This window comes from Egretta garzetta, unplaced genomic scaffold (genome assembly GCF_000687185.1).
Source record: "Egretta garzetta isolate BGI_Z169 unplaced genomic scaffold, ASM68718v1 scaffold54, whole genome shotgun sequence".
Lineage (NCBI taxonomy): Eukaryota > Metazoa > Chordata > Aves > Pelecaniformes > Ardeidae > Egretta > Egretta garzetta.
The window spans coordinates 1,094,752-1,119,723 of record NW_009259313.1 but is presented as its reverse complement, the minus strand read 5'-3'; the positions used below and the strand labels follow the sequence as shown (position 1 = coordinate 1,119,723).

General features: G+C 37.3%; 1 protein-coding gene across 1 annotated transcript in view; it reads left to right on the top strand.

Annotated features, from left to right (window-relative positions):
• Positions 1-24,972, top strand: part of BIRC6 (baculoviral IAP repeat containing 6) — a 171,505-nt gene that overhangs the window by 671 nt on the left and 145,862 nt on the right. The window contains exons 2-11 of the mRNA XM_035892009.1: positions 133-314; positions 3,234-3,371; positions 3,793-3,986; positions 5,907-6,018; positions 7,332-7,414; positions 8,570-8,792; positions 8,893-9,053; positions 10,929-10,987; positions 12,303-13,697; positions 22,729-22,878. Coding sequence (XP_035747902.1) covers positions 133-314; positions 3,234-3,371; positions 3,793-3,986; positions 5,907-6,018; positions 7,332-7,414; positions 8,570-8,792; positions 8,893-9,053; positions 10,929-10,987; positions 12,303-13,697; positions 22,729-22,878 — 2,697 coding nt within the window. The remainder of the gene's footprint in view (positions 1-132; positions 315-3,233; positions 3,372-3,792; positions 3,987-5,906; positions 6,019-7,331; positions 7,415-8,569; positions 8,793-8,892; positions 9,054-10,928; positions 10,988-12,302; positions 13,698-22,728; positions 22,879-24,972) is intronic.

Here is a 24,972-nt window from a genome sequence, read left to right as displayed (position 1 = left end):
ATGCTAGTTTTTGATCATGTCAAGAAGTAAAGATTTTGCTGAAATGCTACATTACTTTATGGAACAGATATTAAAGGTCTTTTATAAAGCTGTTTTCTAATCAGATCTTGCTTTTTGTCTTTCCCTTTATAGCTAAACCAGGTGGACGGGTGAAATGTCAGTATATTTCTGCTGTGGATAAAGTGATCTTTGTGGATGATTATGCAGTAGGTTGTAGGAAAGATCTCAATGGCATCTTACTGTTAGACACAGCTCTGCAAACGCCTGTTTCAAAACAAGATGATGTGGTTCAGCTTGAATTGCCAGTTACAGAGGTAAGATATGGGGGGTGGGGGGGGGGGGGTGATGTCAATAACTCTGTTGGAAATACTAAAACCAGACATCTGACCCTGAGTTTCATAGTGTGATGTTAACACCATATTATGGAAAAGTTTCTTAGTTCCTAGCTGTCATAGGGCAATAGCTTTTTGCAGTTTTCCACATCTCAAACAAATAAGAGCTTGCCTCATCAAGAGCACATTATTTCAGGTGAAAGAACTTTTTGGTGACGAGAAGTAAGGACTCATTCCCAGAGATTTGTCAGTGCTTATATGTGGAATCAATATGCACTTCTGGAAGTCAGCCTGGGCTGCTAGGTGTCCTTTTATGTTTTAGGCTTTCAGGGAAAAAAAAGACAATTAAAAACAGCTAATATGGTGTTGCTGCATGTGAAGAATTAATGCTTGATCTAACTTTTCTAGCTAGGTCAGTTGGCCTAATGAAAGACTTTTTCCCTGCAAACCTGGCTTTCCTTTTGTGTTTGGACTATTGCAGTTGTAATGCAATTCCTCCTGGTTTGAGACAGTATAACCAAGCATTTAGTATCACTGTAAGGGAATCTAATATATACATTTTTGCTTAGAGTGTAATGCTTTGGATTTTGTTGCATTGGTTTACCTTCAGCTAGCATAGCATTTATTACATGAGGTAGCATGTGCATTCTTATTTTCAAATGTTGCCTCATACAATATAGGTAACAGTTGCTTATGTTCTAACGCACTCGGTGATGAGGAAAGTAGCTTTGACCTTTGTGGTGGTCATGAAGTAATAGACCTGGGAAGTAAACCTGTACAACAATTTTAATTACAAGCAAGATTAATTCTTTGGGAAAAGCATAAAGCAGCTGTCAATGTTAATATTTAGAATAATGCTTACAGTCCAAAAAAACCCTCAAACCCTAGACTACTAGATCCAGATTCCAAATCTTTAAAGCACTCTGAGGAAAGAGCACTTCCCACTTACCTCTATGGGAAATAAATGTATATGGAATGATGCACCACCAACAAAAGTTATCTTGAGCATTGATCTAAAATATTTATGTGCTCTTGGAGTATTGAATAATAAGTGCTTATTATGAACCAAGAACGTGTGCTATATGTGAGGTTTTTAACTACTTGTCTCGAGTAGGAGTAACACCAATAAAATGCTGCTTTGTAGAATTATCTGAAGAGAGCTTTACAGGTTTCTCAGGCTTGCTGCCACTGGCATTTTTATACCTTTTGTGGGTAACTACAAAATCTTGGTATGTGTGGCTGAGTGCAAAGAGACTGACAGAGGTCAGCATTTCTTGTCATAAGTTTTGCTGTCACTGCTTTGCAGGCTCACGTGGTTCAATGCAACCTATAAGTTTGTGTCAGTTTTAGCTAAATTCTTTGGTTCTAGAGAGTTTACGGACCCTTATTTCAAGGTTAAAATAGAGTGGTTCTCTGTAAAGGTCCTTCCTGTAGAGAAAAAAAAAAAAAAGGAAAATAATACAGTTCAGAAGGAACAGATTTGAAGAGTTCATGGCCAAATCAGCGAGGTGGGAGGAAGAACATTAGCAGTCTTCAATTCTTTCACTTTTAAAGAGGAGGTACCCAGACCTCAGAAAATTTGAGTAAATATTAAGTGAATATCATACAAATACATCAGTCCACCTCTACAGGAAGGTCAAGAATGTTTATCCAAGCAAGAGCCTTTATTTTTTATTAGTTTCTAGGACTTTTCTGCAAGTTATTGCACTTAAGTAATATTTTTATATGCTTGATCTCCTGGTAATGCAGTCCATCTTTATATATTTCTAATCGGCAGCATTGACAAGTTATGATGCAGCCTCTGTGCTGTTTTTACTTTCCTGTAGAACACTGTATATTTATGAACTTCCACAATCTATCTGTTGTTCTTGTCATCTGCAAGAGACTTGGGAAGTATGAGATGTCACAAGACTTGTAATTGCCTTTTTATTGAAAGCTAAGAAACAGACACAGCATTAGCTAGGGGACTGATTTGCCTTATTTCTGTCTGTCTTCCCCCTGAACTCCCCAGTGATGTAACCAGGGGGCCATTTGGCCCATCCTATTTTGGAGCGGTTTGTGGCTGTTTAAAGGACTGGCTGGCTGTTGCCTTTGGGCAAATATTCCCCTGTGTTTGTAACGTGAAGGATTTCGTATAACATGTTTCAGATGTTTGCCTGCCTAACAACAGCTGTAGAATACTCTGTGCTTTGCACATAAAGTGTACCTTTAAATCTTACGTGTTGACATGGAGTTAGCAGACAGAGGGACAAGCTAGAAACAGAAGGGACTTGGAAGGGAAAAAAAAAAAATCTATAAATGGGTGTTCATAGTGTTCTTTCCTAGATGCAATATTTCTGAGTTTTAAGAATTTCTAGATTCTAAACTAGCCTGTATTTTGTGCCTCATTTTCCAGCTTCGTTATACTAGCATTGTAAGTAATTTATCTCTAATTTTGTTGCAATGCCTTTTTTCTCATTATCATTTATTTTTTTTTTAAGATAGAAAGCTACTCAGAAAAATATCAAGACTTTCTTCTTGCTTGTACTTTTTGTCCCTAAAGCTGAATGAATCCTTTTGAAAGGAAAGCATTGGGCAATAGATGTCTCCTTTTTGCTTGGCTTTAGTATATGTTCTATTTTAATTGTTTATATGACTGACTTGTTTAACATTTGGTAATACTGCCCTTGAGGGAACTTGTAGTAATTACTGTCACTATTGCTGAGGTTTATCCATTGATTGGCCTACACAGTAAAATTTGGAACTACTTACTCAGCTCTGGGTCTTTTATGGGAATTATGCTGACTATATGATAAAGTAGGATACGACAAATTACATTTCCCGGAGTAATGGAACAGGTGTAATTCTTGTCTGTAGTTACTCAACGTGGATCCTAACTTTTCTTGCACATCTGCATTTTAGGCTCAGCAGCTGTTATCTGCTTGCATAGAAAAAGTAGATGTTTCTAGCACAGAGGGATATGACTTATTCATCACACAACTGAAGGATGGTTTGAAAAATACCTCACATGAAACAGCAGCAAATCATAAAGTTGCAAAGGTAAGAATTTGTCTCTGTACTGTCTGACATGGATTCCCAAGTCGAATTTGCCTGGCTGCCATTACTGAAGTATACAAAATGGTTGACTTGGTGTGGTGGATTTTGTTTGAAGAGGATGGAATGTATTATGTGTTCCTTAGTTCCTTTGTGTGAAGTTTCACTTGTTAAGAGAACAAACAAGGTTAGTTTCTTGCTGATAAACCCAACTAATAAAGCCAACTGAGCTTAAAAACTAAAGTTACTGACTTGCCTTGCATTATGTCCATGTTGCTTTTGTGTGTCTGTTCTTGTATTATTTCTTGAAATCAAAGGAGGGTGCAAGATGTGTGTTTGGTTTTGCTTTTGACACTTTTGTGATCTATTTATTGTTTAGGTGTTAAACTTTTAAAATATAAACCAGGCACTTTTTTTCTTAATTTAGTGGGCAACGGTTATGTTCCACCTTCCTCATCATGTTTTGAAGTCTGTCGCCAGTGCCATTGTAAATGAACTCAAGAAGATAAATCAAAATATTGCTGCCTTACCTGTAGCATCCTCTGTGATGGATAGGTTATCTTACCTCTTACCCAGCGCACGACCAGAACTTGGTGTGGGACCTGGTCGATCTGTGGACAGGTACATTAAGACAAAATAAGTGATGAATTTGACCCCTTAGTTATATCAGAATAAGCTCTTAGATGACTTTAATGTATTTGCCAAAGGAATTAGTCCTATTTTGTACTTTCTTGCTCCTACACATACTGCTAATTAACTGTTTAATGCACAATGTACTGTAAATATTACTAAACTTAGAGAAACCTTTATGAAACCACAAGACTGTTTTGTTTGGATTCTGCTTTTAATGTCAGGCAAATTGAATTCACTGCTCTTAATGCCAACGTATACTGTTCAGAAAGATAACAATTGCAGCCCTAAATATAAGTCCCTAGGTGGTATTGTAATACATTAATGTGATAAGTTCACCTAGGCTTTACTCTTCATCAAGTTTGAATATGGGTTTTATCTGGACAGTCAGGTGTGTATGACTAGTTACTTAAGTTACTGGCTTTACTCAAACTAGTACTGAAACCTCACTGAGGCTGCAGTGTTGAGATGTTCAGAAACCGCATAGCTTTTAAGAGCGTATGTACGCCTCTCTTGAATGCAAAGAGAGCACTCTTTCGTCTGCCAATGACAGAGCATACACACTGTGCTGCATCATGAAATCAATTCCTTTTCCTTCATACAAGAAAGAGTCATGCCCATGTTTTGTGTTTTAGAAGTTTAGGCAGTTGTTACCTTTGCAGAGTATATATATATGCCACTTCTGAACTCTCTAGACACTTGCTACATGTTTGGGGTCAGAAAATTTTACCTCAGATTGTTGCTTCATCTCTTTCTGATCCACATGATAATGTGTACACAAGCAAGTAATCCATTATTTTAACCTTCATAAGCTGAGACTAGTTAGAATACTGATAAACCTTCTAAGTCTATAAAATAATTCCTTCTTGAAAGTTCCTATACAAATACTATTTTGCAAGCATGTTATCAGTTCTTAGAGCTCAAACAATTTAATAAATTTTATTTCATCTCTTACTTCCTTTCCCGAAGCCTCCAGGTCTACCTGTACCTTGCCATATTGTATTTTTGATTAGAGTTCTCAGAGATCTGACTCTTAAGATCGTATAGTGTCAAGTTAAGATAGCCCTCATGTGGGTGTTGCAAGAATGGTTTAATTCCTTGGTAGGAAATGTTTAATATATCCATTCTCTTACAAGGCAGCAAAAATATCTTGAAACTGAGGGGCAGAAAGAAGTGAGGCCCTTTTCTGTCTAGCAACAGTAGTTCTTGGGATGATACTTGAGAACAAACTTCTGTCAAGGAAAAAATAAAGCTGATAGTTGTTTTTTATGCACTATTTCAGATGAGGGACATGCACTGAGTGAAGATGGAAAAGAGAGGAGGTGCTCTTCTCTGTAGATGTTGATTTGCAGAGGAGTTCATATTAGTAGTTCATAATTTTTATAAAAATAAATCACAATATTCAGTGAGTGCTGAATGCTGAGGGGGTTGTACCATCTATTCAGTTAAGCCCAAAATATCACTTTGGAGTATTTTTAAATATGCATATTCATATCTGTTAAACTCATAAACCCACATTTTTACAGTAGTTGTCATGTTAAAAAAACCAGCACTCTCTAGCAGTTCTGTTGAGCTAGATTCTGCATCTTCCCTAAATGCAGAATAGCTTTGGATACCTGATGCTTTTCGGCAGCCAGACCGAATAGGCTACCTGGAAGCTTATTTTATTAATCTTGCTTTTAAGGCCTGTAGGTGGTTGTATTGCTTTTGGTCTTTTGCTGAGGCTGTACTTTAGGCACCCAAGTGAGAGAACTTTTCTAACTTTTCTGTAATTGTTGATGATAATTTTAAGTATAAGTTATACTACACTATCTGTGGTATTTCTAACGGTCACTAAAGCATTGAAAATATCTAATATTTTTTTATTCTAAGTGGCAGTTTTGGGTAATATAGAATTTTTCACCTTTCTAGGTCTTTGATGTATAGTGAAGCTAACAGACGGGAGACATTCACTTCATGGCCTCATGTAGGTTATAGGTGGGCACAACCAGATCCTATGGCTCAAGCTGGGTTCTATCACCAGGTAAAAGGTTTAGTTGTTCTTAGTATTTGTTCCCCAGGTGAAGGTTTGGGGAACAGGGGAAAAAGTGTTGTGGGGGTTTTTTGGTTTTTTTTTTGTTTGTTTTTTATGGATTCCTTCAATGATGCAAAAACCACAATGAAAAAGTTTGTCATTCAGCTCTCTTCTTTTCTTGAGTTTCAGTTTTTTTCCATACCTTGAGGTTGCTTCTTTTTTTGTACGGATCGCAGAAAATACTGTTCTGAACTTCAGGATATAAACACTTTTAAGTATCAGATTGTTAAACAATAACAATAAAGATGAAGTTGGTTCTTACATAGTCTTTCTCCTTGTTAGATTGTTGAGTAAATATCCTTAATTTTATATTATAAGTAAAGCAAAAAAAAAAAAGCAAGAAGCTTGACGTTGGAGTTCTCTAACCATACTTCTCTAGTGGGTCTTAAACTGTATTGTAATAAACAACGGTCCTAGATCACATTACTAAATTATTAAGCTTAGAGAATAAATACAAGGTCAACATTTTATTCTACTACTTTTGCTTATTTCCATTTTTCATTCTTTGAAATTATTTCTACTATTAAAAATTATTTATGGTATGGATTTAGATAACAATGGCTAGGCAGTGCTTATCATTTGATATCAATATTGTTTGCCTCATTATGTCAACTGCAAAGCCTGATAGGTGCAAGTGGATAAAGTTTTTGGAGGATTTCTTAAGCTTCTTCAGGAGGAGAAATGCAGGGAATTCATATGTTAGAATTGCATCTGCATATTCCCAAGCATATCTCAGTGACTTGAAATGTGATTATGAAAATGCCAAATTTTAAGAGAATGGAAATTTCCATTCTTTTTCTTCTGTCACTTCAGCTAGTAACAACTGTTCTTTGCAGAGGAGTGATTTAGAATGCTTTATATTCCAGCAGATTGAAGGGATAATAGGAGATATTTCTTTAACCTGCATTTTTTCAAGCATGTAGATGTACAGTTGTTCTGCTGATGTTCTAAATTTTTTGAACCTTGTGAACTTTTTCCAAAGAAAAAAATGTCTTAGCAGTGATGCCAAGTTCTGTTCTATGTCTGTGTGGTTTTTATCCAGTGGCTCGCACAGGTGTTGGTGGTTCTTCACCAGTAATGTGGTGTATCCTTTTTTTTAAATGTGAAATACTGCCACTTTATAGTATGTAATTTGTGGCCATTTATGTGTTTCGTGTGGTGCTTTGCTATGTCACTAGAAGGAGAGGACTTGATCACCTAGTTAAAAGTGTTTTGTAGTATATAGTCATATAAATTTCAAGTGTTTCTTCTTATTTTTATAGCCTGCTTCATCAGGAGATGACAGAGCCATGTGCTTTACCTGTAGTGTGTGTTTGGTATGCTGGGAGCCTACAGATGAACCTTGGTAAGTTTATGTTTGGAGTGGACTTAATTTTGTGCTGAAGAGGTTAGAAACCTCTGGAGGACAAAGATCAACGTTATCTCCATTGGATTTCTGGTTAGTTTAGGGAGTGTCACTGGCAGGAATGGATTTCCAGCACAATTCCATGGGACAAATCACAAAATAATTCCCTGTGCTATGTCAAATTTCTGTATAGTACTAAACCAAAGAAATTGTAGTTTGTTTTATTTCTTAATTCTGATTTGCTATTTCCTTTCAAATTGTTTCATGGCAAAGATGGCAGCCAACATTTCTTTGCAGAGATCTAAACTCAATCTTCTGTATGATTGTGACTAGAACACTTTTTTTTAAGTTCTTAAACTGCAAGGGCCATGCAAGTGCATATTTACTTTTTATGTGAAGTTGCAAGATCCATCACTAGTTTTAGCACAGCTGAAATTGTGCACAGTGACAGAAATTCAGGACCTTATATTGATTTTAAAAGGATTCTTAACTAATTTTTTTCATTGTTTGGTAATTTATAATCATTATTTGAACATATCAGATAACTGACTTGCTGGAAACGTTCCTTTGTAATATTATGTTCTTAGTCCTTGTCTCCTTTCCCCTGTTAGTTTCTAGATGTTTTGTGCTAGTGTAATTGCTCTTTGCCATGTCTCTGCCTTGGGTATATATTGAGATTAGAACGTGGGTGTTTGGTTTTTTTTTTTTCATGCTTCTCAGTCAATGTTTCATTCAGGACTGTGCAGTTTTGATTTTTGTAATTGTAATTGGATGTAGAACTAAAGACAGGACAATGCTTCATCATATTAAGGTTACTTATAACACTGGAATTCCAATGTGCGTTCTGTAGAACTTAATCTGTGCTTTTCTTCATCAGGATATGATGGGTTACTGCCTATAGAACAGGTTTTTTTTAAATGGACTAATTATATTAAGAGCACTGTATGTAGATTCTTCCATTTGAACATTAATGTCCATTAAGTGATGAAAGGCTTTAATACACTCTGCTATTGAGAAACAGCAGGGAAAGCTGCGTTAGTAACTTCAGAACTCTCTTGTATAGTTGTATGCTTCAAGGGCTGAGTTTTTATGTGATGTGTATGTTTTTCACAGTAAGAAATCAATGTTTGCTATGTCTGTTTTTAATATTAAAAGGTCTGAACATGAGAGACATTCCCCAAACTGCCCATTTGTCAAGGGTGAGCACACTCAGAATGTACCTCTTTCAGTCACACTGGCAACAAGTCCAGCGCAATTTCCCTGCACAGATGGCACTGATAGAATAGCCTGCTTTGGATCTGGAAGTTGCCCTCATTTTCTAGCTGCTGCAACAAAACGAGGAAAGATCTGCATATGGGATGTTTCCAAACTTATGAAGGTATACAATATCAACAACCAGTCTTTATTATCTAATTACTGATTAAGCATATCTCGATTTAAATCAAAGACCTGTTCTGTTTTTTGTTGTTATTTCTCAGGTCCACTTAAAATTTGAGATCAATGCATATGATCCAGCTATTGTGCAGCAACTTATGTTGTCAGGAGAACAGAGCTCAGGGGTTGACTCAAGGAGACCAACATTAGCATGGCTAGAAGACTCATCTAGCTGCTCAGATATACCAAAATTAGAAGGAGACAGGTATGCTGATCTACAAAAATTAGAAATATGAAACGCTGCTGTGTAAGTGGTAAATGCCATTTAGTTAAGCCATGCTTTATGAAACATAAGATTGTTAGATTTATTTTTTTCATGGAGATAATTATTTTTAATCACTTTACACAATTCAACACTTAAATCTAAATTTCTATCTTTAAAGGCAGTTCCATTTTATTCCTGCCGTTTCCGATTTTATATTCCACTAACAGAGAGATACCAAATCTCATTGCTGCCCTATGCTGATGCTCCAGAGGCAAAGAAAAAGGAATATAAGTTTTGGAACAGCTTTTCATTTTAGTTATGGATTATGTATTTCAGGTTTTGAAAGTAAAGGCTACTCATGGACTTCTGGAATATGCATTTTTCTGATTGCTTTTCTGTAATTTCTGGTTATTGTGATTCTGAAAATAAATTACATGGATGTGCTAGGAATTGCTTTCATTTTGTACCTTTAACTCATGCATACAGACTCTAAACAATTAGACAGTCCTGTGGCAAGCTTTTAGATAAGCTAGAGGGCATGCCAGTGCTTAGAAAGTGTCATGTGAGAAAAAGCAGTATTCTTTCATTTATGCTTCTGTTACTGGAAACTCCTTTCTCATATTGCCAAAATTCAAACAGAAGAGTGAATAATTGTTGGAAAACTCAGGACAAAAGGTGTTTGGGGAGTCTTGCTAGTTTTCTGAATGTTTCTTCTTAAACTTCAGCATCAAGGAAAGTAACAGTACTGCTACATGCACAGGAAAGTAAATCTTTGGTTTGAAGCTTGGTGTGATTCCTACAGTACTGCAGAGCAAATACAAAGCTTGCTCTTCTGAAGAGGGTGTGTAGAATTGTGGGCAACATCAGAGTGTGGGGCCTAACAGCTGCTGGGACCTAGACTTTTACTGTAGTTTTAGGGCTGTAAACTCATTGAGAGTTAAAGAATTAAGCCAATTTTGAGCACTAGTTAAAGGATAGTGTAATCAGTACAATCATACTGCTCAGAACTAAGCACCTTTCACTTCACTTAATGTGTATGACATTTACTATCACTTTCCCATTCAAGGGGAGGCTGGATGAGAATTGAATTGTCGCTGTCTTGTTGTGAAGTGAAGGTTGATCAGGTTTGAGCCAAACAAGATCTATTTCTTGGGCGTGAGAAGGAAGCATCCAGTTTGTTGAGATGTGGGGATCTGACTTGGTACTGTGAGTAGTTATACCTGAGGCTGCAAAGGTATTACTGTTCTTCCTGCGTGTAAAGAGACTGTAATAGGAAATTGTTTCTTATACTGGAAAAGCCAGATATGTAAGATCTTCATATATTCTTAGAACTACTGAAGGGCCTATTTCTCTTGAAGAGAAATCTTGAGCACAATCTGCTTTTATGGAAAAATTATTCATCTGGTGGTATTTTTAAAAGAAACACACTATTCATACACCCTTTCTGTACTAGTCACAAAGTCACCTTGGTAGAATTGAAGACCAATCTGGCAGCTCCACCTTTCAGAGACTATTTTGAGGAACTTTGAAGGAGGTGTCATCAGTTTTTTACAGGTTTTGGTTGGTTTGGTTTGTTTTTCTCGGAAAGATTCCTGAGAAATGGCTTTCAATTTACTTCTGTTTGTCTGAATTGTTGGGAATACAACAATGTAAAATGAGGCAAACAGAAGGCTGGTCTACTGGTTCGATGATGGAGGAAAATATCTTTATACTGTTAGTGTCTGTGACCAATTCATCAATGGATGTACAATGCTGACTAAAAAAAATGCCAGGTTATAATACACATTGTATTTTTTACTAAATTTGAAAAAAAAAAAAATTAAGAATGCAGCTGCGGTGTATGTAGTGTCATTCATTTGTTTTTTTTTTTTCCAGTGATGACCTACTGGAGGATTCAGACAGTGAAGAGCATTCCAGATCGGAATCTGTGACAGGTAGGTTATAGCTGATCCATGTAATAGTTTAGAGGTCAGGAGGGAAATTGTTCTTCTCAGGCTTTTAAAAAAGCCTTGTCAAAACCAATGATATTATATTTGCTGTATTAGAAAAAAGGAAAAAGACTGACCTTGAAAGCAATGCCAAATATTTAAGTCACTGTTTGTGTGCTGGAGAGATTACATACAGGAGAAAAGAAAAACCCTACTTTGTTCCTTATAAGTGTCTTATTTGACAACAAGCATTGCTTATCTTGTTGTCAATAAAACACATGAACGAGGTTAAAAGAACTTACTTAGAAGGGGAACAAATCACAGTTGTACAAACCCCTTTCCATTCAGGGGATTGACAGAGAGAGTTCCTGTATCTTGGTTGTTTCACAGGGGGCATGCACTTTGACAGAATGTTTCTCTTCCTGAATGCATGGTGTTCTTGTGTTACTTTCTTAGAGGCTGAATCAGAAATTTTGATGGGAGGGAGGATTACATGCTTATTTTCCATAATCCACTTTACATCTTTGAGTAAGGATCAGCAAATGGGGAAGAAAAGAACATGTGCATATACAAAAGGAAATAGACTTGAGATGTAAAAAGGATTTTTTTTTTTTTTTGAACAAAAGTATTAGCAAAGATGGTGCTTTGTCATTTATGCTTAAGTCACCTCCTAATCTGCGTTTGTACGGTGTCCTTTGTAATCTCTTAAATCTCTGCATTACTTAGTTGGACTCTTCTGATTCATTGTCATTCTTGCAGTCCTGTTTAATTTGATCAGTCTACCTCTTAAGTTTTTACTGGGTTTTGCTATAATAGCTTGGAGTTCTTTCTATTAGATGGTCTGTTACACGGTGGGAAGTATCAAGTTTTAGAGTAAAATGACATGGTTTTCAACTAAGAATCTGCAGAATTGCAGGTTTTTGATGGCACAGGCTTGTCTGGGAAGGAAGGGGAATAATATATGATAGGACATGAATTGAGTTGATTGGAATGGTTGGATTTCAGTATGGTGGTCTAGCCTAGGTAGAATAATTGGTTAAAACATAATGCTGTTTAGTGGAAGAGTTGTTACAAAGGCTAATGTTCTGTTCTCTTTACTTTTGCTCTGGTTGATGAAGTTAGAAGAACCATTAGTCTATGTGGTGGGAATGTTTCTGGGCCTCTTTTATTGTTTCTTGACTATCAAATCTTGAACATAGAGAATGTTTTAACATGTTGAAACTGTAGAGCAGTGACTTTTCCTTAATTATGACGATAAGTCCATAATATATGCTATATGATTCCTTTTTTTGAACATACGTTAAATGCTTTTGTTTTAAAGGACATACATCACAAAAAGAAACTATGGAAGTCAGCCTTGATATAACAGCTCTCAGCATTCTTCAGCAACCTGAAAAACTTCAGTGGGAAATTGTTGCAAATGTTCTGGAAGACACGGTTAAGGATCTAGAAGAACTTGGGGCAAATCCCTGTTTGGCCAACTGTAAGAGTGAAAAGATGAAGGAAAAACATCTAGAACAACACAACATTCCCTTTCCTTGTTTATTAGCTGGAGGACTATTAACATACAAATCACCTGCTACCTCTCCTGTTAGCAGTAACTCTCAGAGGTCACTGGATGGCTTAAGTAGGACTCGAGGTGAGAGTGTCTCGGAACAGGGCTCAACTGACAATGAATCCTGCACTAATTCAGAACTGAATTCCCCTCTGGTAAGGAGGACTTTACCTGTATTGCTGCTATACAGCATTAAGGAGTCTGATGAAAAAGCAGGAAAACTCTTTTCACAGATGAACAATATTATGAGTAAAAGTATACATGATGATGGTTTCACAGTTCCACAGATCATTGAAATGGAGCTGGACAGTCAGGAACAGTTGCTGTTACAGGATCCCCCTGTGACTTACATTCAGCAGTTTGCAGATGCTGCAGCCAACCTAACTTCTCCGGACTCGGACAAGTGGAGCTCTATGGTTCCCAAGCCTGGGACTTTGGTTCAGTGCCTGCGTCTGCCAAAGTTTGCAGAGGAGGAGAACCTGTGTGTAGATTCAATCACGCCTTGTGCAGATGGAGTTCACTTGTTAGTAGGACTGCGGACTTGTCCTGTCGAATCTCTGAGTGCAATAAATCAAGTAGAGGCCTTGAATAATTTAAATAAATTAAACTCGGCACTATGTAATAGAAGGAAGGGGGAACTAGAATCAAGTCTTGCTGTAGTGAATGGCACGAGTATTGATGTAATCCAGCATGAGTCACCAGCAGATGTACCAACTCCTTTAATAATACAACCTGAACAGAGAAGTGTTAGTGGTGGATACCTAGTGCTTTATAAGATGAATTATGCCACTAGAATAGTTACTCTAGAGGAGGAACCGGTAAAAATCCAGCATATCAAAGACCCCCAAGACACAATTACCTCAATGATTTTGCTCCCACCAGATATATTGGATAATCGAGAGGATGACTGTGAGGAGCCTGTAGAGGAAATACAATTAACTTCTAAAAATGGCAGTGGGAGAGAGAGAAGATCTGAGATCTCTACTCTTGGGCACCTGGTAATAACTACTCAGGGAGGATATGTAAAAATACTAGATCTTTCAAACTTTGACATTCTGGCCAAAGTGGAGCCACCTAAAAAAGAGGGCACTGAGGAACCAGATATGTTTGTCTCTGTGATATACTGTTCGGGCACAGACAGATTATGTGCATGCACCAAAGGTAAGACTTTTCTTTAATTTTTTTTTTTTTTTAATGCTTGATTTGACTGTATTTGGATTATATTACAGAATGTGAGAATCTAAGTTTCAAAATAGTAATAGGCAAATTCCATTGAATTTATGTATGGTTTGCTTCTGTTCTAGGGAGCATGGACTCTAGTTAATTCCTCATTTTAAATGTAGAATTAAACCTCCAAAGATGGAATAACTCTTGGGTATGTCCAGTGTACTGGTAAATTTGTTCTTGTAGAGGCACAGGTTTTCTGAAATCCAAAACAAATGCAAGTAATTATTATATGTAACTATTTCTGTGCTAGAGATCTATGTTTCAGAAAAATGTCCCCTGTTTGCTGTAGAGAAGATAACTCTTTTTTTACCTTATTCCAGTGATCAGTTGTATCTTCTTTCAGATAGGGTTGCTGGTTCTGCTTCAGCCTTTTGCAATTGGGATTACGTGTTCTTGAGCATGAGTGCCAGACTATCCGTGCAGGACTGTTAAATCTTTTTCAAAATCAACACAAGAGATTTTGCGGGAAAGGGGCAGGTAGGAGAGGAGCGTAACTCAAGTCCAGGCAACTGCTACTTCATGGAAGCCCCTAAACCACCACACACCTCCCTGCTTCCTTGTGTCACAGTGGGGCAGTGGAAACAGCTCTGGCTGCCATCCAGCTGAGTTCTTCCATGCACCAGTGTCTCAGTTCTCCTGCACTTGAACGCAGCTCTGGTGGAAATGCTTAGTCCCTCAGAGGGGCTAAGCTGATGGGATGGTTCACACATTTCAAATGAACTCCCACCAATCTCACGTTGCACTTTATCTCTACTGGAAGAATTTAAATTGGCACGTTTCCTCCCTTCATGGTGGTGTCATGTTGATTACAGTGTCCTCCTATGAGTGGTTGTTAAATCAGATCGACTTGTTATTTCCAACAGATAAATTCAAGCTTATGGTAAACATATGATGTCTGTTAAGGACACTATGTTTATCACTTACCTACCAAGAGGTTTAGCAGTGGAGATTTTAGATTTGCTTTTATAGTATGGATGAAATACCGCATCTTAGCAACTGGTATTGATGTTTACAGGTTCCCAATGGAAACATTGGTATTTACTAAATTGTTCTCTCTTTTGGTAACTGCATTTGAAGAAACGTTTATCAAACTCTGTTAGCTTTATTTAATAACACACTCTTTTTCCTAGTTAAAATGGAACTCAAACTGAAAGGTTAATTGCCTTTGAAAACTGTTAGTATATCACATCTATGTCATAAAGTTTTTACCTATACTTTGCTGATCAAGCTGCAATCTCATTTGGAAAAACCCAACCCTTGCTAAGGTTTTTTTTCTACAGAACTGTACTACTATTCATTTCTTTCTTACATCAAATCTATTCCGTCTTCCTTGTGTTTTAAGATTAATGATAAAAGTTAAAGGGCTTATTGTTACTGTGCACGGTACTTTCCCATCCGGTGTTAACGTATATGTTAATTATATTCTTGTAACACTTGGTGTTATCTAAACCTGTTTTGGGACCTTGAGTGTAAGACATGCAGGTCTGTTGAGTTGGGAGCTTTTATTCTGTGTACGTAGGAGTATTTGTCTCTTCTGCCTAGATAACCACCACCTCTGTTACTGACTGGAGAATACTTCCATCGTCCTTATAATAGACAAGCACATCATTCTGCTTTTTCAGTAAATATCTCTGTATTTTTTCCTCTCTGAGAGTGTTATATTATCCATCTAGTAATTTATAAATAGCTTTGCTGTCACTTCTTTTGTTCTTGCTGCCTTTAAGATGACTGAGGTTTTGGGGTTTTTTCTTCTGTAGTCCTATATACCACAAGTATCCCTCTGCCCTGAAGTTTCCTCTTTTGAATATAGTACTTTGATAACTCTACCATTTTTTTTATCCATTGAATATTCTTATCTTTCTTTTACACCCACTGCACCTATATTTGGAACATGATTTTCTGCTCTGTACCCAAATTAGAATGAACTTCAGATTTCATTATTTTCATTGTTTAAAGGTTTTTAGCAGCCTTCAGTTTCTGTTCCTTTTTTAACGTTTCAGTAGTCACTTTTCCTGGTACAATTTTTCTCCCTTTTGAGAAATTAAGTCCAAAGCCACTATAAATACTTGGGGACCAATGTCCATTAGAAGTCTGGATTTCAGGATCTGATACTAGATAGTTTGAAGCCTCGGAGTCCTAATGTTTATGCCAAAATAAGAAGCTTTGTAAAGAATTACTTGATCTTAAATGTTTATAAATAACTGTACTGCATAAAATTCAGGAACAGTACATGAAAAAGCAAATAAAAAAGCTCAGTTATTAATATAATTTTTTTATCCTATACCTTACTGTATATTTGGATAACTTGATTTTAGGAATAGGTTTTGCATAATTTTTGATGTGTTGAATCATAATAATCCTTTAATCTTTCTGCTGTAAGTGGGTAAAATTGCTTGCTTATCTGCTAGGTGGCTGAAGAATTTTTATATATTTTTTTAATTATTACTATTTTTTTCTTAAATGCAGTTTTCTTAGGCTTCTTCCAAAATCACTTTCAGGTCTTTGCTTCTTTGTATTTAGTACCATGCATGGGATGGCGCCTGCAGTCTGACAGCATTAGGAAGATATGTGTTGAAAGTAGAATAGCTATATTCACTGATATATTCAATGTAATCCTTCCAGCAAGTAGCTTCTAGTGCAAAGACATAAGTGAGAATGTTAAGTAGAAGATTTGGAACCTACATGCACTGGAAGTGCTTGGATGTTGTTGGGAAACGATTCAAGAATATAAGCTGAGCAGTATATTCTTTCCTGTTTACTTGCTTGGATGGTGGGAGTAGGCAAAGAGGTACTTGAACGTCTGAAAGTTTTGGTTGCATAATAGCCTTATTTTTTTTTTTTTTTTGCTGCTGCTGCTTGTTGACATATTGTTTTCATTGGTAGATCATATAATTTTTCCCATAGCTGCCTCTTAAGATATAACTGAAAAGAAACCTGTGTGTGAGTGTTTCAGGTTTCGAGTGGTTTTATGTAAAGATGTTGTAGACCTGCATTTGACATCATCCATGTGTGAGTTGGGAATAATTATTCTTATCCCGCTTCAAAACTTTACCTCTTAGTGGCAACTTCAGGCGCTTCTCTGTTTCTTCAAGGATTACCTGGAGCTGACCTCCGGGGTAAAGTGTGCAAGTACATTCTTGGTTCCATTTCTGTTAAGCAAACACAGTGCACTTTAATCTCTATATTTTGCTTGCTTCTCTTCCCCTTGGCCAAGGTAGACTGTAGTTAATATCCGTCTTAGTAGGGATTTGTGTGTTATCTTATGGGGGTTTAAAACATTTTGTCTTGTATTATTAATACAAAACAGCTTAAATTCTGCTTTTGTAGCATCCAAAAAAAAGTAAATAAAACTATGCGGTAGGCTGACAGGTATTGCTTTTTAATAGGGCCATAGCTGTAGGGTGGTCCTTGGATGATATTTGAAGCCTATTATCTGGTGTTTAAGAGGATCAGATATAGTTTGTATTGGATGCATAAATTTCCAGAGCTACAGTTGTCACTGCCTTATTTATCTCAGTTTTCATCTAATTACACTTCTTTTTTTAAATTACAGTCCTACCAAAAATTACTTAAGAAAAAGGTCCACCGTATACATTCTACTTACTCCTTTTGTTGGGTTTGTTTTGGATTGTTTCCTTACTTTAGCTGCTTAGCTGTGTTTGCCATTCAGAGGCCATTTTGTTGAACTTGGCTTTGGAATGAGGTGGAAATATCTGAAATGTTCCCTTTTTATCTAACATAAAGGTGTAAAGCTCTGCTTGTATATCTCTGCTTGTATTTTGTTTTGGCAGTTTTGAAAATTGTGCATATCTTTGTTTCTGGGAGTATCTTTAAAAACTGCATTTTTTGTCTCCCACTGCTACTGATGTTCTCCCTTGCCAAGTTATGAACGTCAGTGTCTGAAGCTTCCTGAAGAAATATTGAGTAGGAAAGTGAGGTGGCATTTCAAACATATGCTACGAGAAGTGGAAATGTTAAGGGTGTTGTGGTGAAGCAGGTACTTTCCTGCCAGACTGATGGAGTAGATGTTAAAATCTGTATGATCTGTTTGAGTGCTTGAGTTCCTTCTAGTGAGTGAAGCATTCCTGGATTGCGCTCACCTGAAATTTGTAGTCTAATTCTTTCACAAATCTAGTTTTGTGAAGGTTTTACAGTAAATCATTTCCCTGTTGAGTCCTGTTGAAAATGCTAGTATTTTTCTTTGCATTACATCTAGCAAAAACTCTCTCAACAGAAAGTCAATTTGATTTTTAAGAAGTGGTTCTTCAGTGGTTCCCCAAATTAATTTATATTTTCACTTTAATTAATAGTTGGAAGCAGTTTGGGGAAAAACGGGGGGGGGGGGGAAGAAATTTTTCTACTTGTTTTCATCATAAGAAAGAAGATCTAGCAGTTCTCTTTTCTGCCTAAATTGCTTCAGAGATGACAGACAAAAAGACCCAGCTCCAACTGAAGTTCCGTCATCGCTTCTCACACATAGTGAATTCTAGATCTTGTTGGATCAGTTCTTTTGGATGTTGTCTATTTCTGAATTAGTCAGAGTTGGAAGCTGTAAAAGCAGACCATGAACACTGAATGGAACCCATCGTGTACGTTTGTGTCATACTTACTGTTTTACACTTTGATTTATAAGCACTTTTTTCTTTAGGTGTCTGTTTTGTGATTATTCTTTTTCTGATGATCTTTTCTATATACATCATTCTTCTAACTTCCTGCCTGCAGTGTTACCTTATAATGATGTTTTTTTAGTCACTCCTCTTTGGAGAAAGTGGTTTTTTCAAACTGGAGTTTGCTATGTTAAAAGTGAGTTGTCTGCTTGTATTCCTTGTTGCAAGCCTGGCAGAACTGGATGGCACTTTTATACGTTGGAGAATTGATTCTCCCAAATCTTGTACCTTTCAATTATAACAGATTTATTGCTCTGGAGTTTTTCATAGTGTATTGGTTACTCTGTAGCTTTTTTTTGGTTTTGTTTGGATATCTTACCTGTCTCTTCCATGTCATTAGGCCTTGTCAGCCTTGCATACTTGTGTATTTGAAGTTCAGGAATCAATTTAGTGTTTTCAATTTTCCACCCTCATATGCAATGGGGTCTAATGGGACTGGGGAGAGGTCAAGTTTTTTTCCACATCAGAATTCGTGTTGGAAGTGAAGCTAAGAGATCGTCTTCAAGTCAGGTTCATTACATTTACTCATTCAGAAGCAGAGTTTTGGAGATCTTCAACATGGAGATTTAACAGCCTGCTCATGGAATTTCTTCTGCTGCATGCTGTCCTTGATGATGATGATTTTTGTTTCCTAGTGTTTAGCCTGTATCATCTTTGCTGATTGGAATCCTTACCGTTGTACTATCCTTTATGAACATGGCAAAGAGATTGCTTCAAAAAAGGAGGGGAAGATAGAGTTTATGTAGGTACTGTCCTCCTCCAACCATTTATTTTCTTAAGCTGAATATCTCCAGTCCTTTTAAACTTCCTCAGGGCCTTTGAAAGAAAAAACCCTTACACTCCCCTCTCAAAAGACCTGCTCAAAGCAGTCCATGTGTTTCTTGATGAGATACCCAAAACCAGGCACGGTAATCCTACAGATGTCTTTGAACGGAACAGAATTCCTTAGCAGCTCTGCAGTCTATGCATACCATGTGTGCGTATACATAGTAAGATGTTCGCACTTTTGAGCAGGAAGTTGAATCAGGTTTAACTTCTGACTCACAAGATCCTCTTTTACAGAACTGCTGTGTAGCTGATTTTCCTTCATCCCATAATAGCGCATTTAATTATTTCTTGCTAGGCATAGTAACTTTCACTTGTCCCTATGCAATTGCAGTCTATTTTTTCATAAGCTAGGGTGGAATTTTACAGCTGAAATCTCCAAGAATAGTGAAAATTCTGTTGGAGTGAAGTTTTGGGGAAGCTTTCTTGAGGACATTTTTCAAGCAGTCTGAACTAGTATGTTCAGAGCTAATGCCTTCTCTGCAGCCCAGTGGTGAAATGAGGAGGACTCTTAAGTTGTTTAGTAGATAGTTTCCTGTGGTATGGCTTTATTTTCTTAATTCCTTTTGACTATTCCGGTATTGTTCAGCTATGTCCTTTTTTTGGGGATTTGCTATTGACAAGTGTGTCACTCTTCCAGACTGACTGCAGTGGCTAAGTCTCTAACTGTGTATTCTAACTTGTGCCAGTGCTGCTTTCCCAGAACCAATAAATTCTGTCAGAAGGAAGCTTGGGGTTTATCTGGATGGATTTATGATTCTTATGTTCTGTTTGTATAGCCCGCCAGGTTCTTGAGTCCAAGCAAATTACAGATTTTAAATACGGTTCAGAATTAAGTTAACAATGTTTTGAATGTGTTACCTGTTACTTTCAGGGCATATAATGATGCTGGTTTCCAGTGCTCTCCCTTGTGATCACTGAGTAAGTCAGTGTCAGCTTTCATATCTTCTTGGTAGTGCAACAGAAGCATTTATCGCCTCTGTCAAAGTGATGCAAGCAGAGAAGTCTTCAGATAAACTACTAATTATGATTTTTGCTACCTGGCTAGAATTATGAATCTATGAATTAGAAGGCCGCTGATGACTCACTGTTTCAGCCTGGTAATGCATACCATGAGCCAGTAGCAACACCAAAAAAAACCAGGACCAGAAAAACCCAGCATTGACTTTTGCACAGATATTATTATTATTTTTTTTTTTTTTTTTTTTCCTCCTGGCACTTGACTCCAGGAACTAATTAAGCCAGCATCATCAGAAGGTTGTCTTTGGATGCTCTATCAGAGCAAACGCTTCTTTTGTGATACAGAAGCAAAGCCACCCACAGGGAAAGCATGTATAAGCACTAATAATTTTATTGTCTAATATTGTATAACTGAAGTTCATGATAAACTTTTTTACAGAAGCTTTTTAAAAACAAATATGAGGAAGTGAGATATCTCAAGTTTAGCACAGCATTTTTTCTGGAAAAGTGCTGGAGTCTTTCAGGAATGCAGGGATTGTGACTCTCTTGTAGTATGGATAAAACGGTGAAGGCGTTTTTTTGCTGCTGTTAATTAGTGATAGAAATTCAGAAATTGGTTTGAGAACCAAGGGTTTGTTTCTTTAAAACCAAATCCTACCAAACTATCTACAGAATAAGTGAGACCTTGGCATAACTTTCCCTTAGAAAAACCCTCAACTTTCTGAAGTTCTTCAGCATTCCTCCCGCTGTGAGCCTCCAACTGGCAGATGGTGCAAGTCAGTATGTTGAACTTCCATTGCATGAGCGTGTGCTTTATTTCCAGGACAGGAGATTATGTGTTTTTCATTGCTGAGATCATTCTGATCATTGATTTTTAAGCAGTAAACAGAATGGGAAACAAACTGAGGTTTGGCTATTACCAAATGAAGCTGTCAAGGTCTGTGTTTTCTAATGTGTCCTTTGTTTGAGGAAAATTGCTCATTTGTGAGCTGTTTGATTTCAAGGAAACTCATTATAGGTGTTATTTTCTGTGTTATTTGTTATTTTTCCCCTCCCCTCTTGGGATTTACTTGGGATGCACTGTTCTGCATCTGGGGTGGGTGGGTTGGGGCTGAGAGAGGGCAATGCAGGCTTCTTACTGGATCTCAATGAGAAACGCCCTATCAACAAATGGCTTAATGAGACAGCTGTTTTAATAAGAATAAAAAGAAGAATATAGATAGTGAGAAGATCTCATGTCCCTTCAGGTGCTGGGAGCCCTGCTTTCATGCAGCATCACCCAGACCTCTGGTGAATTTTCCCATAGCACGCTGCACAGATCCTGTCCATGGAGAGGTTCTTCCTTTTTGGCCGTTTGAGCTATTATTTTCCTCTTTTTATTGTGTCTTGTTAAAACAGTTATTTCATTAGGCCATTTATTATCAGGACTTTCTTATTGAGATCCAGGAAAAAAACCTCTCTTTGTGCCTCTCGCACATCTTCTCTCTCTGCCTCTCACACGCTCACTTCTGCCTCGCCGTGCCTCTCTATCACTCTCTGTTTCACTCCCCCTGCCCCTCACAGTGCAGAACACATACCTGCTGATTATACTTTTATCTTGGGTTTTTACTACGTATATTATCTCAAGTTCCTTTGTTTCCGATTACCTGGATAATTTGCATAACAGGGTTTGTCATAACATTAGTCAGATGCTGAAGGACAGTCTGTAATCAATTTTCAGAAAAATGATGGAAGGCCTACGCTAGGATTTTCCACTCTATTTAAATCCTACTGATTAGGATTTTTGTAACTTCTGGAACTGTTAACAGCCCTTCCCCTCCCCCCAGCCTTATGTAAAATTGAGCATTCCTTCTGGATGTCATTTGTAAATGACAGAATTTGTCTGTGTATATCTGCGGTGGTGAATAATGGGCAACTTCCTTGAATGATGTCAAGCTTCCATCAAAATATTGTGTCCATTGAAAATTTTGGACTTGCTGTTTTGATTGTTGACCTTATCAGTGTTGTAATTCCAGGTTTGATGAAAAAATGTGAAGAGCCCCCTTAGTTTTAGGAGAGTTCAGTGGGGAAGTGATTTTTTCAATTCTCAAATATTGAACTTTAAAAGGAAATTTATTCAACCTGTACAAACGAGGTAGTATAGGCCTTCAGTTGATGTGATGGAATATCTTCTGTTTAAAGCATGATTTGGGTTATGGGAAGTGCCATAATGGTTATGAGTTTGGGTGTCCATTGAGGTTTCCTTAGTTAATTACCTTTTAACTCCCCTCCCCGCTAATATTTTTTTTTCTTTTGATGCCATTCACAACTGGAGTCAGTATTTTTGTAGTTCTGTTTTGCATTTGCCCTGAAAAAATTTGTAGTAGTAAAGCGAAATGAGTATTCCTGTATATTCTTACTGGTTTCAGGTCCTGCATACTTGTCACACGTGTAGCACTTCAACTGCAAGCCTGTCTTGTGAGTTCAGCTGTATGCCTGTCTAAACTTGCTTCTGTTGTCTGTGATGATTTTAGGTGGAGAACTTCATTTCCTTCAGATTGGAGGGACCTGCGATGACATAGATGAAGCTGATATACTTGTAGATGGATCCCTTTCCAAAAGTGTAGAGCAGTCATCAGAAGGCACCAAGCCCTTGTCTAACCCTTCTAGTCCAGGCATTACAGGTAAATTGCACTTGTTTAAATGTATCATAAGTAAAAGTGCTTTTGTAATTTTTGGATGTTGCATATTAAGATGATTTTGAGTTATTAAATAACATGCTGCTTTATACTTTTTTGCTGCCTGAAGTTGGAGTTCTGTAGTTATAGCATGTCTATCACTGCTTATGTACAAGCATAACACTTCAGCAGTTCCTGATTTAAAAAAAAAAACAACCAAACCCTTTTGTTTTTCCATTCTCTACATGTTATTTTAAGTGTGGCAGACAGGGAAAAACAGGCAACAGTGCAGGCACTGAGCTTCCCTTGTAATTTAAATAGGTTTGAGCTCTTTATTTGGAATTAAAATCATATGTTCATTATGTAAAATCACATTAAAGTTTCACACAGAAGCTGTACAGCTCTAATTCATAAAACTGTACAAAACGTATTCAACAGGTGTTGTTGTACACAGTGGAATTGATGCTCTCTGTACTTCAAGCAGTGCAGTTGCTGTTGATAAATTAACCTTGTAATGTGAACTCTTGGATTTTTGGTTTTGGCAGTTTGTCTGGTTTGAGCTACGCTCAAATTCTGCTGTCATTTACTTGCCAGTTTCCTTCCTGGAAGGGTTGTCTGCCCTTGGACAGCAAGAAACAGTTGGTTTTAATTGTCCAAATTCTGTTTTTACCCTAAATGTCATATTTAGGTCTTGTCTTTATTTCAGTTCTCTTATACCAGTCCTGCCACCAGTCTGCTGCCTTTTGTAGTATCCTGGCCCACTTAAATAAAATAAAGAGCTGGGTGAGAGGGTTGTTCCTTTTGTAGTCAGGCAGAAGGGGAAAAGTGTGGGGGGCTCCTCTTGCTTGTAAGGGAGAACAGTGAGTACACAGGTTATGGGAGCTCCTGTGTGGGCCTCTTGATCTTTCCTCAGCCCTCATCAAAGAGGCTTTAGCCTAGCTAACTTGCTACTAAAACTTAACAACAAATCTAATTTTGCTGTTTAAGCCTGAGGAAGATTTGAGTTATGCTGAGGTTTTTAAAGTGTATATTTATATATAGCCTTGCTTTGAGTTTTAAAGGGAATTGTTTATGAGAGAGCTGTAAAACTCTTACGTCTTTCATTTTGGTTTAACCTGCAGTTGTTGAAGATGGTGACACACAGTATAATTATTTCAGTTGGGTTGGAATTCGGAGGTTTTGGTCATGTCTGTTGGGACAGAAATGGGGATATAATGGGAATAGATGACCTAGAATATAAAGTACAAGATAAATAATATGAAGCATGAAGATAAAGCAATGATACAATGGAATTAAACCATTTGTGTAGCTGTGACTATTTCAGAGAAGTGATGTTAACTTTGTGTGTGTGTGTGTGTGGAGGGGGGTGTCTTTGCCTGCAGCTGCAGAGGACAAAAAAAGCTGGGAGAGTACTGAGTGGCCATACAGGAACCATTTTGGATCACAGTGTCTTTGTTGTCAGTAGGCTACTTGCTGTCTTAAACCCCTGCTTGCTGCCAGCCTTGTATCACTTTTAAGTTGTGGTGTGCTGTGTTTGTATGACCCCTGATTTTACTCCACAAGACAGAAGGAAAAGATGCTTTTTGTCATAAGGTTATCTGTAAGCAGCAGTGCAGCAGTTGCTGTGGTCATCTCTGCTTCGAGGACTGAATTTCTCTTGTTCCTCCTCTTTTTCACCAAAGGAACCATTCCTGAAGTTTGAAAACCGCTAGGTAATAAACCATTGTACCTATGTGAGGGAAAGAAGTCTGTGGCTTTCTTCTGCACCTTTCTTCCTTTGCTGATGGCAAATAAAGAAATAAAGAGAATGTGACTATCCAGGACACAGATGTGCTTCAATAGACTCATTCCCTGTACAGTAGCTTATCAGCAGATTTAAGTGACTTCCAATCGAATGGTAACTTCGAGTAACTTGATGAATCAAATTAATGATCATTACTGTTTAAATTCTGCCAGTACTGTAATGGGCAAATTCTGTTGCTTTTTTCCCTCCTTCTCCTCCTCACCCAGCCTTCAGTATAGGCTTGCATATGGCTTATTGGAAGAAGAAAGGGATTTACTTATGTATAGACTTCAAAGTAGCTGTATCTTTAGGTTGTC